At 42.1% G+C, this 16,314-nt stretch overlaps 1 protein-coding gene across 5 annotated transcripts in view; it reads left to right on the top strand.

Moving 5' to 3' along the window:
- The first annotated feature begins 6,371 nt into the window (after nucleotides 1-6,371).
- FBN1 (fibrillin 1) overlaps nucleotides 6,372-16,314 on the top strand; it is a 141,496-nt gene continuing 131,553 nt past the window's right edge. For 4 of the 5 annotated variants that reach the window (XR_010441528.1, XR_010441527.1, XM_064721770.1 and 1 more), the window contains exon 1: nucleotides 6,372-6,637. Coding sequence is in view for 3 of the 5 variants with exons in the window: in XM_064721770.1 (XP_064577840.1) it covers nucleotides 6,471-6,637 (167 nt within the window). In the remaining 2 variants the exon portion in view is untranslated. The remainder of the gene's footprint in view (nucleotides 6,638-16,314) is intronic. The other variant, XM_064721767.1, reaches the window with a different exon arrangement.

Genomic DNA, 16,314 nt, shown 5'->3' with positions numbered 1-16,314 from the left:
GCCTGAGCAGTGGTAAGATGAAGAGCAGGCACAAATTCTGGGGAAGGGAAATTCCTACTAAGTGTAAGAAAATTTTGTCACAGCAAGGGTTGTGAAACAATGGAGTAGGTTACTCCAGAAAAGTGGAGTGTCCATCCTTGGAGATATTCAGAACTTGTGTGGACAGAGACTGAGCAGCCCATTCTTAAGCTGGTCCTGTTCTGAACAGGGAATTGGACTGAAGGACTTTGACAAGTCCCTTCCTATTTAAACTCATCATTGATTCTATCAGAGCTGTATGCAATGCTCTCATAGTGCTATTTCTCAAAGGAAGGGCCTTGCAAATGGAATGTGGTGGGTTCAGTGTCTAATCCCTGGTCTCCTATTACCTATTTTATTATTTTAACTGCATCATGGGGCAACTCCCTATCAACTGAGACATCACATAGCCAGAGGAACACTGGGATGGAAAACAGAGGCAGAGACACCCAATCCCTTGCTGACAGTGTTTGAAGGAATGTAGGGCCTGATTCAGCTGTCTTTGTTGGAGTCAGTAGGGAGTTCTGCATAAATCAGAGTTTAAAGAAGAGGCTCTTGGTTACTGATTTCCACCCACTTGGAATGTATTAATTTGGATAAAAAGCTATATCCATTTGGCTCAGTGTTTTAGCCTGAAAATTCACCCGACAGTTGGCATTTTATGCTAAGCAATGAAAGTTGTTTCACTTTGCTTCTGAGTTTACAGGTGGGATTTAAGAGGTCATTGGGGACAAATGTAAGACTGAGGAAGCTTGGCTTGCAACTGTTACTGTGGCAAAATTCCCATTAAATTTGACAGGGTTATTAGCTGACAGAAAGTAGTAGTATATATATTTCCTTTTCTTGCACTAAGGGTGGATTAAAATTCTGATTTTTAAATCAAGGAAGCAATTGCTATTGTTAGATTTTCTAGCAGTACACATAGAATTAAATACATCACTGTATGTATATTAGATTGGGATTAAAAATAAAATTCCACTGTATTTGTAGTTATATTTTTGTTCAGCACTAGTCTTACAAAAATAGGTTGTGCTTCCCCTACCTGGAAGATAGAATGAAAGTCTTTGGATTTCTTCTGGTTTAGTTCTTTTATTTAGGACCCCCTAAAGAATAACCCTGATAATGGATCTGCCTTCAGCAAAGGGAGACATAGGATAAGTTTCACCCTTTCTGGGTAAGGGTTGATTCAAAATGAGATCTAGCTTAAAAAACAAAACCAACTAAAAAAAAATACTGAGAAGGGAATGTCTGAATTAGGGTCTGAGTTTCCTTGTACTTTCTTTGTCACTGATACTGGGGAATCCAGGTTCTTTGGAGGAGAAAGAGCATCTGTTTTATTCAGACCTTAGTAAAGAGAAATGTATGATTTTGGTGGGGTGATAAAAAATTTGCCTTCTTCTTGTAAACTGAAGATTTTTTTTGTTTAGGACAACATATGATCTGTGTTAAACTGTTCCATAGAGGTATAAATAGGAGAGATGTGTTCTGAATGTAATAAAATGTAATAGGTTTATGCTCACTTAGGATACAACTGAGATAATACATTGTAATTTCTGCAGAAGCACATAGGCCCTTATTATCTTACCCAAGAAAGAACTTTTTTATTTCCTCTCATATTTCTTATATTACAGAAATATTACAACAACACTTTGCACAGTATCACAAATTATGGAATTATATGTTAATGTAGGATGGATTTCTTTCTCCATCACTGTAAACTCTGCTGATAGATGAAAACTTCAATTAAGCCATTTGTAAGAATGAAGTAAAAGTCTGGGGTGAAATATGTTTCCATATCTATTAATAATGGATTCCACAGCTACTTATCACAGCTTGTCTGACCAAACAGCATTAAGGAAAATTGATGTGTTTTATTTTGAGTTACCTAATATTTTTATTTTTTTAGATTTAAACCAGTTAATTGCTTGTCTGGATGTAATTACTGTTTGTGCTTTTAATGTACTTAAAAAAATACACACACTAAAACTTTCCCACACTATTTGTTTTCATTGGCATAATAAAGGCCCTCTTAATAAAGAAATATGGAAGATGGACGTACTTATTTTTGCTCACTTGGATTAGAGTAAATTTGCAGATTAAAAGAAAATGCAATTATTGCAGAAGTTCATACAAATTGAAATAAAGAAAAACTTTTTGAAATGAGCTCCCAACTCATCATAGTACTTCTAGTGATAAGATTTTTTTATTTGCAACAGTTCAAAACAGTTTGCCTGAAATATGACTATTCTGCTAAGCATCCTTCAGGAGGAGAGGAAGGAGTGTTTGAGTAAGATGAAGAGGACTGGCCAGCCAAAGGCCTGCAAGGAGGGAGACCAGTACTTTGCATCTCAGCTGCTGAGCATGAAGATCACCAGCACTGGAAATTTCAGTCCAGTGTTTTTTATGTAAACCAAACAGCAGGACAAGTAAGTGTGTCTGAGGATCAGTTACATGTTAATAATTTGGGCACTGTGTAAAATGATTTATGTACCTGATGGTGATGAGCACAGGGAGGTACACTAAGGCATGGTTAGCAAGTAGGATGTCTTACTAGAGGAATATACTAGACTTGATTTAAAGTGTGCGTAAAGTTATGTAAATATTTAGGGTCACTGTTTCCCAGGTGATAGCCTGGTAAAGCGTGGTTTTTGTCTTTTCTATCATTCCTACTTAGAATCAATCTACCTGTAATTATCCTGCCCTGATTTTGACCCTGCCACCACAATCCATGCCATCTACATCCTTCAAGATACGCCTGTAAGATCCTCAAAATCACCTGGAAGAATGAGCATTGTGGAAAAAGAGTTGCTTAAATGTTATGGAAAATTCTGCTGTGCATGTAGTAGTGATGTTATATGTCTTGTTCTTGGTGTCTTTTATTTTTGGATTTGATTCCATGGTTTGATCAAGGAACTCAAATATCACTGGTTAATCTGTGAGTTCATCTTTGTTTGTCACAGGAAATGGTGATCAACTGGATCATCAGAATTGCTTCTTAGTTGCCTTGGTTTTTTTCCCCTTAAGTGAAGCTTCAAGTGCCTGACAAGTGTTTTGGAGACCATATAGAAATCTGTTTGTCTAGATGTTCTTCAGAGTCCAAATGTTTGCAGAAACTCAAGTGGCTGTGGGAAAGAGTGTGGATGACCCTTATTAGTAGGGCCTGCTCTGTTCAGCAGCAGAGAGCAGAAGTTAAGTCTTTGGCTTGTGACAGTGTATTTTTCTGGTGGTTTGAGAATCCAGGTGGGCACCATTTTAAAGTTGTCAACAATGTAAATACTTCTAATGTATAAGCATATTCTTTAAAATGACACACCAGAAGCTGATGATGTGCTGCATGTTTCACTAGATTAATGAACTTCCAGCCCACATATCATGTAGCATTACTTCATATAGTGTAATCCACATTTCTGCAACCATGCAAGATACCAAAAAATACATCATAAAATGTGCAGGAAGATATGAGAGTCACCCCATTAGCCTGGGACACAGACTAGATATTTTTCTAGTAGCTCATCCACAAAATTAAAGTGGTTGAAACAGAACATGTTGAAACCAAAAGAATGTTCGAGTAAATAGCAACCAAGAATTCCTTTCATAACTCACTTTTGTTTACTGGTAAATTCTATTTTCACATTGTGAACATAATTTGTAAATATCTAGTGTCATTTTTGCAGGTTCAGTTTAACTTCTATATTAACTAAGTAAATGCTTAGATTTTGCTGTATGCATAGGTGATAGTGAAGGAAGAGAGCTGTATAGCTTGTCCTGAATTTCTTAATGAAAGGGATAATTACTACCACCTTTATCCGCATCTCTTTTTGGTTTTGAGCAAAATTTAATTTGACACTGCAAAAGAAATATAAAATACTTTAGGCAATGCTATATTGTCTCTTCAACAAGCATAGCCATAAAAAAAAAAAACCTTAATGTGTCAGACATGCTTATGTGTCAGGCAAACAAAAACTCTGAAAAATCAAATTCCTATTTATCCTATTTATTCTGTTAGATTGTAACATAAAAATCCATATTTTTCATTAATCACAACCCCAAACTTCTGCTTACTACAAATCAGTAATACTTTGCTTGCAGAATTGAAGTTAATTAGTTCATTTTGTATAAGTAACAAAAGAGTGGTATAAGGTGTGGGCTGCTAATGTCTTGAGCCTTGTTCAGGCACACTGAGGTGGCATAGTCTGTACCCCATTACTTCTTTCTTGGGCCACTATCTCATAGTATTTCACATCTACATTTTACCTTATGCTCTTTATCTGAAACTCTTAACACTACACTACTAAAGAGTGACATTGAAATGGTCAATATCAAATGACTGTTTTGTAATTTGCAGAACCTAACACTTGGTGATAAAAATCAGCCAAAATTATTAGAAAGCTGCTATTGTGGCCAGTACATAGTTTACATACTTCCATGTATGTTTAGAAGGACAATACATATTTATGTATGTAATATATAAACTACTGGAAACTGATTCACACTGTATATTTCAACTAGCATCTGTCATATCTTGTGACACCATTACAATTCAGCTGTAAACACCCTGGTACTAGGAAATCTCACACACGACTTCCTTTTTTTCTGATACTGTTTTAGTGGCAGAATACACCATGCATTTATCTGGTATGGGTGGTTTGGCAGCTGCTGTGCCTGGTCAGCTGCTGGCTTATGAAATTGTGCAGCTGAGCATTTGCAACATCAATGCAATAATACAGAGCCACTAACCATCAGTACCTACCTGAAACTAACAAAAAGGGAAAATACCTGAAAATTAGGAAATCCAACATTTCTGCCAAAGTATTTATATGTGAGCAGCAGCAGACTGCATCATTTACTTTCAGCCTAACTTTTTTGCCTGTTTGTTTTGTTTTTTTTTTTTTGTATTTCCTGTCTATGTTGAAATGGGATAATCCTGGTACAGAGAGTTACTTGATAGGAGTGTATAGAATCTGGGCTTGAACTCTGTTGACTGTGTTGTGTTGTGTTCCCTGCTCAATTATTTCAGTATAAAGCCTAAATACCTTTCAGGTGTTGGTAGTGGTTTGCTCTTTTTGATTTAAACCATAAATAAAAACTGCAGGGCTTTCTTTCCTTGAGAAGGATGAGGCGGGCATTTGTTCTGGAGCTGGCTGTGGAGATTTAGGAGTAGGTACAGAAGAGTTTGGTGCCTTGGTGTCTGTGCCATGTTAGTTGCTAGAAAGCGCATTATTCATTCTGCAGCAGCCTCTCCGGTAAAGCCACCATCCATGCTATTTTTCCTTATAAGGGAAACAGATACCTTTACGTTATTTTCATAAACTATAGATGCAAAATGCTGCACCTCTGGGAAGTAGATGCCTATAGATATGTATATGTAGAGGTATTTAGATGGAGGCAGAGGCGTGCACTACCTTCGGTTCCCCATTCCCGTCTGACACACTTGGCTCAGCACTGAGACTACCGCAGGCGCTGATGCCTCTGCCGCCGTGCGAGCCGGGGACCCGCGGGGTAACCCGAGCTGGCAGCGCTGCCTGGCCGCAGCTGCCTCCGGAGCGGAGGGAGCGGCAGCGCCGCGTCCTCCCGGGCAGCACCGCACGCTTCCCGCGGCGCCCGGGGAGCCTCTCGGGGCCGAGCATCCCCGCAGCCCGGGGCCGGCCGCAGGTGACCCACGGCGGGGCTGGCCTGGGGCTGGCCAGGAGCCGGCCGGGCACCGCCGGGAGCCCCCGGCTCGGCGGCTCGGGGGTGGGGGAAACATTTTTATTCCCCTCTCTCTCGCGAGAAAGGGTTGGGCGGGCGATACTTGAAGAGGAGGGAGGGGGGGAGAGGAGGGGAAAAAGGAGGAGGAGGAGGGAGGGGGCAGCTGGAACCGCAGCTGGATTAGCGGCGGGTGCAGCGGCCGCAGCTGGAACAGCAGCGGGAACGGCAGCCGGCGGCGGCGGCTCCAGCGGGTGCGCGCCCCTCGCAGCGGCTTCTCCCGGGGCGGGCGGGCTGGGCGCGGGGCTCCTGCCCGCGGCGCTCCGGCCGCTGCGGCTCCAGCGCTGCCCGGCTCGGGAGCCGGGAGGGTTCGTGCCCGGGGGACGCTTCCCGCCCCGGAGCGGCTTCGGGAGCGGTGGCGGCGGCCGCGGTCTGTCCGCGGCGGTGCGGGAGCCCCCGCGGATGCTGCCGAGGGGAGGCAGAGCCCGCGCGGCCGCGGGCAGCCCCTCACCGTCCCCCGCGGCCGCCGCCTCTCGCGGGCGCGATAGCGCCGGGCTGGCCGGGGGCCGGGGCGCGGGGGCAGGCGGCGGGGGGCGCGGGGTGGCCGCGGCCGCTTTTCCTCGGTCTCTAACTCCTCTTCCTCCTCGTTTGTCCCCTCGCAGCTCGCATTGGAGAGGCTGGTCGGAGACAGGGCGGCGGGGACCGGCAGTCTTCGGCGGCGGAGAGGAGGCAGCGGCCGCTCGCAGCCCGGGGGCTCGGGGGACGCGATGTGGCGGGGGCGGCTGCTGGGGATCGCCCTGGGAGTTGCCGTGCTGTGGGCGTCCCAGGCTGGTGCCGCCGCCGCCGGGCACACCGAGGGGGTGAGCGCCAAGGAGAGCCGGTCCAGCCGGGCCAAGAGGCGAGGGCACGGCGGCGGGCACGACGCGCTCAAAGGGTAGGTGCGGGGTGCGGGGCCAGCCCCTCCCGGGGTGCCTCGGCGCGGGCCGGGCAGCCGGCGCACATCTGCCTCCGTGTGTGTGTGTCTGTGTATGTGTGTATCCACGGCCAGAGCCCCTTGGCGATGGGGGCTCTGGGGGTGCGAGAGCTCCCCGAGCCCCCTTGGGGCTGCCCTTACGGAGGAGCGGTTTGGGCTGGGGGGCGCCGGACGCCGCCTGCAGCCCGGCAGGGCAGCGCCAGGGCTCGGGGCGCGGAGCCCCGCCACCCTGCCGGCCCCCCCGCCCGACAGGGTCCTCTGCGACCTGCAGCCCTGCTTCAGCTCTGGGTGGGCGATGCTTCGTGAGGATGAGCCGCAGCAGCGCGGAGGTTGCTAATTTATCTTCTAGGAAGGCCTCAGATAAGGGCACACTGCGGGTTCGTGCATTCCTCCCGCATCCCGCGCTTCTGCTTTGCATAAAAGCAGAATAACGGTGATGCCTGGAGCCCGCAGCATGCCCTTGCCATCAGCTGTCCTCTCTCATCTCCACCTTGAGCCTTTTGTGATATCCATCTTGCTCTCGTATGGACTGTCTAACTCTCTAGTACGAGTATGAGTGAACTCAACATACCAGAGTTTAATTTCTTTAGAAACATTGTGATACATGCCTAGAAGAGAGGTTTTTTTAAAGACTAAATCTCCGTCAGGCAAACTTTTCCCCATTCTAATGGAACACCTTTCCAATGCAGAAATAGTTGTGAAGTCAGCTGAAAGGCATTGCGTGCATGTGCAGTTGAAAATCTAGTTCACTGAAGGTGAAAACTTTGCAACAAAGTTATAAAAAAGAAGTTTCCTTTCTCAGGTGATCCAGTGTGCATTTTCAGCACATAGCCAAATTTTTTCTGTTGTCAGACAGAGAAGAAATGTAACAAAAAATGTATTAAAATACTTAGGCTTCTGTAAGGGATACAAGCTATTGCTTATTTTGCCCCCATTTTCTTAAAAAGGAGCTATTACAACTTGTTAGAGGCCTTGATGAATGTGCTTTAATTTCTTACTAACTTCCTCGTAGTTCTATAGTATTTTTTACCTATATTTGGATTTACAGTCTTGGCTTTTTTAATGCTTGCCTGATTGAAAAGGATTTATGTTTTTAGATCTGCATGCTGCAAAAATGGATGCAAGCTGTCAGCATTGTTTCTCATGGATCTGATTTTGCAGTCTCTCATTTCCTTATACCTTGTCTCAAAAGAAATGGTTGGACAAAGCAGATCCAAAGTAGATGTGACAAAATCTAGGAGGTGTGGAGGACGTACAGTAAAGTTTGAGGGGCTAATTGTAAGCAATAAAAGATGATAATAAAAAAAACATTTATTAGAAAGTGCCTGCATTCTTTAGAGTGTTTTAATGACCTTTGTTGTTATAGGATTCTGAGATAATATCAAACTGATAAACAGAATTTTTTGCTCAGTGGCACAGAATATGCCATCTAGCACACTGTGCTGACTTGGTGGAAGTTAGAGGCATGTTGGCTGAGGACAAAATTTCTTTGGTGTGTGTAACTGTCACTCTGAACTATGCTGCTTAGACATAATGCATCCAGGAATCATATTTAATGTGTTAATTATTTTTGGAATCTAAAATGGGTTAGGGTGGTAAGTATTTAATCTTATGAGTTGATTCTTATACTTGACAGAAGCCTGACATCTTTTATGTCCTTTGCAATAATTCTTCCTTTTATCGTATGTTATCTATGAGTTATATATCTGCTTAGTAATCTGCAAATCTGGAGATAGTGTCAACATAAATTTTAGTTTTTCTGTATCTTGGTCAGGTTTTTGGAATATTGCCAACATGAATGAGTGCCCCTGGGAAGCAGATTCTTAACAAGGATGTAATAATTTGCCAGATGAACTGAGAAAAAGACAAAACAAATTATTAATTTGGTTTCTTGTTTGACCTTCTTTTGTAACCCTGATTTGAGGCTGTATATAGAGTTCCCTAAGTGCTTGGAGAACAGTAATTTTGATCATTGTTGGGTGAATGCTGCTGGATATTTCCAGCTTAGAAGTTGTGAGCACTTTCTTAGGTGTGGTACTGTACTTTACAATGTGAATAAAAAGAATTGTCATTCTAACGACAAGGTTGGAACAAATTTGGAAGGACAGATGGAAAATATATTTTGAATATATAGGAAGTGTACATATATTAGTCATTGTAATTGGAGGACTAAAGCACTAAAAATATGATTTTACAAGAAGACATAGTATTTTTTTAACTTGTTCATCAGTACAAATACATTTGGGAATCTGTTAATTGTAATACAAGTCATAACAGATGCTGGGAAACTTTATTTCCATGTTATTACAGTTGACTAAGACTTTCTTTTCATTTTGAAGTGAACTCCTGCTCTGGTTGTAAGGCACATGGGGATATATTTTTAAGGAAAACCCTTTTACACTTCAGTCATTTTGTGTGTTTGATTATAATAACTATTGGAAGTCTTAAAGCATTTGAAAGTATTGAGGTTATTCTGTGTGTGAATACTGGTCTTGTATGTTAAAATGAAGAGGCTGAAGATCTGTTTCAGTTCTCATGATTTTTCCTAAACATTTTTTACTGCAAGCTGTTGACTGCAGGAGATGTTTGCTTTCATCTATGTGACCTTTGCCTCATTGTTTATGGCAATGAGCTGTCCAAATGTATAATGTGATTCTAGAAGCATATTTTAATAATTATAAATTACTTGGAAGTGCCTCTTAGGGTCTCATTTTAAGATGTTACACTTGCCGCTCATGTAGTGTATTCAAAGTTTGAATCAATCCTGCTTTGGAGGCATTAAAGGTGAAGTCCTTTTAATGCCATCTGTGTTTGGCCTAACTCAATGGATATTTATGTGCTGGTGCCTGATGCCTCTAAGTGATCAGAAAGCAAGCAGAATAAAGGCAGTAATTATTAAAAAAATATAACTAGACTCTCTGGTCATGGAAATGGTGCTGCAATCCATTACGAATCAGCAAGTTAAAATAATAAGCTGCTAGTGAGACACTTCTCCAGATCCCCAGAACTTCTCACAGTTATTGTGACTTATACTTACTGTATTGAGCTGTAAGGCATCAAGCCATTATCCTGCTACCCCTAAGCACCCAAGAATGCAGTGTCAAATTCTGCAAGAATTAAACTCCACAAAACTGGCCATGAACAGGAAGTTCATTTTAAACAATATATACTTGAACACAACCATTCCTATGTGTTTCAATCATTTGAATATAAAGCAAAAAATAATTTACTGGTGATTTGATTAGTATTTGTCTGAATACAAGAAGTATTGTACCCAAAGTCTTAGAATTAATTAGGATTTCTCATTTTCTGGTGATGCTAGAAGACTTCAAACACTAATGAGTATCAGTCAGTTCTTAATAACATTTTAAGCAATGTTTGTCTTGTTTATCAGTCTCTTCTCAGTAGAATGACCAAAGAAAGCAATGATTTGCTTAGCAAATAGCAGAAATTTTGAAAGAACTGAAATTTCTTCAAGATAGCTGAATTTTGACATGTTTCTAATTAGGAGACTAATTAAATGTACTTGTGCAAGAATTATTTAGTTTCTTAATTTTTATTAAGTCAAAATGATAGTGAATATTGGAGAACAGAATAGTTGGCTCCAAAAGGATTCAAGTCTATTAAAGTCTTGCATTAAAGGTATTCAACAGGAGATTGAGCTTTTTGGACCAATTTCTTTTGGGTATCTCAAATGAAGACCACTGATACACTTTCCTGAGTAAACTTGGTTGGATTTGACCCTTTTTATGCATCAGTGCTCCGTGAAATAGAATAATCTTATTAATCTATAACTTAATTCTAGTGTTCAGCTATATAATTAGGGCTTCTGGTTTTAGTTTTAAACCAATCTTTACCACTAAAAGCCTGCTGAAGAAAAGCAGACTTTCTGTACTGGTAAATATTTGTTTATACTGAAAAACCTCAAAGATTTTTCTTACCACTTGTGGCCTGCACACCTCTGTGCAGCTGCTGGTGCCACACCTTGTCAGTGCCACTCTGCAAGTGGGGGCAGCCTGAATACTTGGAAATAAAAAACTTAATTAAAAATACATGCAGGTTGCTGTAATACCCCATGTGCTGGAGCACTCACCTGGCTTCCAGGTGGCCTGGCTGGCCTCCTTCCAGTCCTCTGTGCCTGTGGGGTAAAGCTTACTTGGAGGATGAAGACCTTTTTTTCCAGCATATCCTTGTGTGAAAACCGAAGTCTTGGGCAATTACGCATAGTGTTAACATTCTGCACCTCTCTGAATATATTTGCCAATGATTATGGTACTGTTCTTTTGTTATTACATGATCCTTTGAAATCTAGTTCTGGAGTGAAATGAGTTCACAGACATTGGCACTATTCCTCATATATGTGTTTCCTCTCTTTTGGTATGATGTGATTTGGTATAGGTGTGACTTTGTGCAGCAGGAGAAAAACAGTAAAAAGGAAATCATCTTCAGGGCTTTGTGGTCCTTGTAGTCCGAACTGTGTTGTTTGGACACCATCTCTTTGGAAGGCACAGCCTTAATCCAAATTCTGGTTTATCAGTTTTGGGGGAGCGGCTTCTTGGCCTGTGTAGTTTGTAGGGCAAAATTAGGACTTTATTCATTTTGGGCATGCCAGTGCAACCTGTGGTTAAAACTCTTGGTGAATACCATTGTGGTCTCTCTTTCAGTGGGAGGCTCTGAGGCACATGATCTGTTTCTGACAGCCTAGCCAGTCTTCCTCTTTGTAATCTTTCTCATATTATATTCTAGCAGAACACAAATGGTTTTGAAGAGCCATATGCCTCTCCTAAAATACATTAGATAATGACTTTTTGCTATTTGATGGTAGTAGGTCATAAACAGAGAAGCAGAGGAAAAAGGCTACAATCAACAGTGTAGCAGCATTCTTGATGGACTGTCTGAAACAAGATTGTTTCGGAAATGTAAAATCAGCCTGGGAGACTAAGATGCAGCAGGTTTCCTATGACCCAGCACCACTGCGCCAAGTTGACATGTTGAACATCAGGAAGGCAAGACTGGATGTAATTCTTTTCCTTTCTTCCCCTCATTTATCTATTTATTCATTTTTGTCTGCTTAGCTGTTGGCTTTATCAGGCTGGCTGCCCCTGATGCTGCAGGACCAGTCACAGCTGGCCTGTGGTGGGATTTGTGTATTTCACATCAGGGTTGTCACTTTGTGTCCCATTGCAGGAAGGTGCATTCTGAGGGGTCCTTTAAGGGTGATTGTTGCTATGACATAATTGCTTGGCAGGTTAGAAACAGATTAATCCCATAGCCCTTACTCAGACACAAGGTATGTCATGGATAGTGTTTGCTTTCTTTCTTTGTGTTTCAGATAATAATTTTCTTCTGTGGATTTGGTGTGCAGTTATCTCATCTTATATGTGGTGGTGACTTTCTGGAGACTTTCTCATCTCAGTTTGTTAGTGTTTAATTGAACTTTTACTGACAGGGGTGTACTGTGTTTAGAAACTGGAGGCATAAAGAGTTGGGGGGAGAACAGCACCTGCAGGAAGTGTGTCTTGTTGGAGCAGGGTGCAGTAATTTGCAGTTTGCAGTGCAGATTTCCTGAGAGAATTGCTCCGAGGAGACAGAAGAAACTCTGGCTTTGCATAGCTGCACTTTCCTCAGTCAAGATCCTACTTAAGTATTATGAAAGTAGACTTCTCTGTTGTGAGCCAGCAGGATACATTTTGTGTTCAGTGGTGGTTCCACAGGTTGTTTATCAGATTCTATATCTCCTGGGTCAGTTACCCTTGGTCACTGGATAAGTTCTGCTCCATGTACACCTTCACACCAGTGTCAGAACCTTTGGGGCTGTGCTGGCTCGAGGATGCAGACTTGAAGTAAGTGTAGGGCTGCTCTCAGTTGATATGGGAGCAACGGGAGGATCTTTGGGTCAGAGCTTGGCAGGAACAGTCCATCTGTCAGCTTCACTGACAGTCATCCTTATCAAATCAGATTACAGCTTCTGTTTCCCTGTATGTTTATTTTCCTTTCCTGTGGTGTGTTGCTCAGCATTGCTGCTCACTTAGGACAGTCTTTGTCATTCCTCTTCCATCCTGCAATCTTGAATGTTTAGTGTATGAACTTCAATACAGTTTTTGACAAGGGTCACTTTAAATATGTTCATGGTCTGAGCAACCTGTGATTGTTAGAATTGTTAGTATTACCCAAAAGAAGGACCCCAAATATTTAACTGTATGGATCACTAGGAAAATTTCCTCTTGGTAGAAATGTGATAGACACTGGGTAATAGGAGACCATCTCTACTTAAATAAGATTTTCGGACCTTGAGATCTTTGAATGTGCACATATGAAAATAGTAAGAAATGAATCATTAACTTTTTTGTTTTGCAATGAGAATGAATCCCATCTCATTCTTCTTCTTCATCTCCCTGCTGAACCCTAAAGATGAAAAGGATATAGAAGCATGTCTGTCACTTTGGTCTTGCTCCCCAGACTCAGTAATTATTTTTGAAGAATGGAGCAATTATGGCCTAGAGTGTTTCTGATTAACCATTGCACTGTGCCGGGAAATATATTTGTAGCCTTTCAATCTTATATTTCTCCTTTGGTTGTTTACTCATCCAATCTGACCTTCCCACCTAGTTTTATTTGTTTAATCTTTTTAAAAGGATTTTAGACCTACTGAACGGCCTCATTCATGCTAAGGCTGGTGTGCAGATAGAGGCATGAGGACAATAATTTGATCTTTTGTGACAGTTCAGTAAAGTCAGGCTGTTCTTTGGAAGGTACATTGGGATGTAAAATATAGCCTGTTAAATTAAAACCTCTGCCTTCTGGTTTTGCTTATAGATCTTGACTGAAGTATGAAGGAGGTCTAGCTTTTATCTGGAAAAATATTTTCAATGTTGACTTGCTGGAGAATCTGTTGTTTTCCTTTCTACTTCTCATTTTATGAAATGATTCATGACCATTATAGCCTCAGAAATGCCAAATGAAAGCCACAGTTCTTTTGTCTACAGGCTTAATCATTTTCATCCTCTTTTTCAAGCTTCCCTCTCTCTCATATTTTGCTGGAGGACATCAGAATATCCAGTGATGTTCAGCTGAGGTTTGAGACTAAAATTTGTTTCCTTTCAGGAACATTATTTTCCTGTTTCTTTTCTTCTTTGTTTTTCCCTTTAATATTCCATCTTTTTCTCTTCCCTGTGTACAGAGTAAATTACCAGTGTCTGCTAGGGACAAGTTGAGCTAAAGCAAGGTTTTCCTATTTCCTTATGGCAGATGTGCAGGTAATTAACCTTTTGAAAATGTGGAGTCACTGTCCCAGCAAGGAGAGAGACAAAGGGTAGAATATTGTGTAGTGAAGGGAGGAGAAATACTCATAACTTACCTAAAATAAATCTTCAGTAGCCTAAGGGAGAGCACTTAATACACAAATTAATGGTATTGCTTAACACCTAAGTGCATTCTCTGCCAGTATTGATGCAAGTGTCAGGTATAGGAGACTGCCTAAAGGATTGATGTCCTCCCTGAGGGGGATGGTGGGTGGGACCAGCACAACTTTCAGCCTCCAGGGAAGCCTCCACAAGGGCCTGGCTGGCCTTGGGTTTGTCTGGCTGGTGTGCCCACACCAGCCCTTGTGCTGCTGCTCAGCTTGGGCATGGGTGGTGGAAATCCTCAGCTCCCTGGGTGCTTTCCCTTGGGAAACTCTTAGAGGTTTGTCCCCTCAGGAGCCATTAGTGGGTACATGGTGAGTGTGGAGAGTAGACCTGGAGATGTGAAATTATCTCTCCCTGTTCCCCTCTTGGAAGTGATAGCTAAGCACTGCCTTAGCCCACAGTTACATCCATTTCCCATGGGACGTTTTTAGTGCTACCAGATAGAAAAGACTTCTTGTCCTCTGAATATATCTTTTTAGTTTGGTTTTTTTTGGAGTGTGTTTTAAGAAAGTACCTGAGGGATCCTTCCTGTTTATACCCTCACTTGTCCACTGGCAGATGGTTTCTTTTGATGATGTCCTTGTACTTTATGTGTCTTACACAGCCATGTAGATGGGTTTTGAACTGGACCCGTTGACATTCTCAAGTGGAACAATGAAGGAATACATGCCAGAAACGCGTCTGTCCCTGGCTATGAATGAGAACAATGCCTGGCTGTCAGGTTAGATGAGCGTGTCCCTGCAAAAGACAGGGTTGGATTTTCAGAGCAATTGCGGAAGAATTCTCTTAATGTCAATGCTGTTGTTGGATTGCAGTATTTAGCTGTCACAGTGTGATGGAGGTTAGGGTTAGAAAAGTGTTCAGGTTTGCTGCAGGAAACTTGCATGTCATTTTGAACTTTAGGCCAGAGCCAAAGATACCCGTAGAGCTACTCAGCGTGTTATTTTTTTAGTTGAACGGAGCCAGGATTCTGGACAGCACTATCCTCACTGTCAGAGTGAGAAATAGTTATCATATTAGGCTCTCTGCATGGCACAGCCTTGCTTATTGCAGTGTAAAAATGAGTACATCCCATGCAATCCTTTCTATGTAAAAATACATATTTTGATTAAAAGTGCATGCTTATTCTTTATAGTATAATAGAAGCTAAATTTTGTGTTTATTCCAGAGTATAGCATCATTTCCTAGGGCTTCCTTTTATATGATTGAAATAAATAGCTTCAAGAATCAGATCTTCCCTTCCCAGTTCTGCTTTGCTCACTGCTCCTTGGAGGAGGGGGTAGGTGCAAGCCCAGCTAAAGGAGGTGCTTTAGATACTGACCTCTAATTTATGCATGCTTGGCTTGTGTCATCTAAGTGAGGAGGGATCTTGGAAGGCCACGTGGTCCAACCCCCACTCAGAGCAGGGCGAACTTAAATCAGGTTGCTCATTGCTGTGTCCACTAAAGTTTGGACTGTATCTGTTGATGGAAGTTCTTGATTCTGTAGGAAAGATGAGTAAAACTCCAGTGGAGTCAGCAGAGCTGCTCCAGTCTGTGCATTTAGTATTAATTCTGAGACACTGAGAAGTTTAGGTAGGTACATAAAGCTGGCTTACAGCAAAAAGTATAAATCTGATTTTGTGTCTCTTGAAACCTACTAGTAAAAGCAATTCATCATCACATTCTGGAGCCTTAGCAAGCACATTTTTAAGACCAGCCTCCCATTTTTTCAGGTGCAGTTTGTCATTCTTTTTAACTGCCCAGTGCAAGCATGGAAACATTACTCCAATTTTATGTGGACATGATCAGCAAATACTTCTGGGTACAGTTTTAGCAGCTACAAGTTACCCACATAAGAAGGAAAATAGGCAAAGCTTTCTCTAAAAACAACCCCTGGCTGATGATATTGCTTTAAATGCTATTTTTCTGCCAGAAAACTGGGTCATATGCTAACCACTGCAGCCAAATAGTTAATAGAAGTTGTTCATTTGCAAGGAAGAGTCCCCGGGTGTTTTCCTAGGGAGAGAAAAAACGAGTTGAGGGTGCTATGGGAAACCCTTCCCGGTATCCCTGCATCCCAGCTCTCTAACTGGTGGTCAGCTGTTTCTCTTGCTCTCTCAGCTGTCCTCTGCCCACTCTGTCTGCTGTCTGTGTAATTTATTTGAGACCTGTGCTTTGGGTTTGTTTCAGCGCGGATTACGCCAGCATTGGCAGTGCTGCTGACACAATTTCTGCCTGAAGCCTCGCTCAC

Source organism: Zonotrichia leucophrys, chromosome 10 (assembly GCF_028769735.1).
Source record: "Zonotrichia leucophrys gambelii isolate GWCS_2022_RI chromosome 10, RI_Zleu_2.0, whole genome shotgun sequence".
Classification (NCBI taxonomy): Eukaryota; Metazoa; Chordata; class Aves; order Passeriformes; family Passerellidae; genus Zonotrichia; species Zonotrichia leucophrys.
Note: the sequence above shows the minus strand (reverse complement) of the source record. Positions and strands in the feature narration are given on the sequence as shown.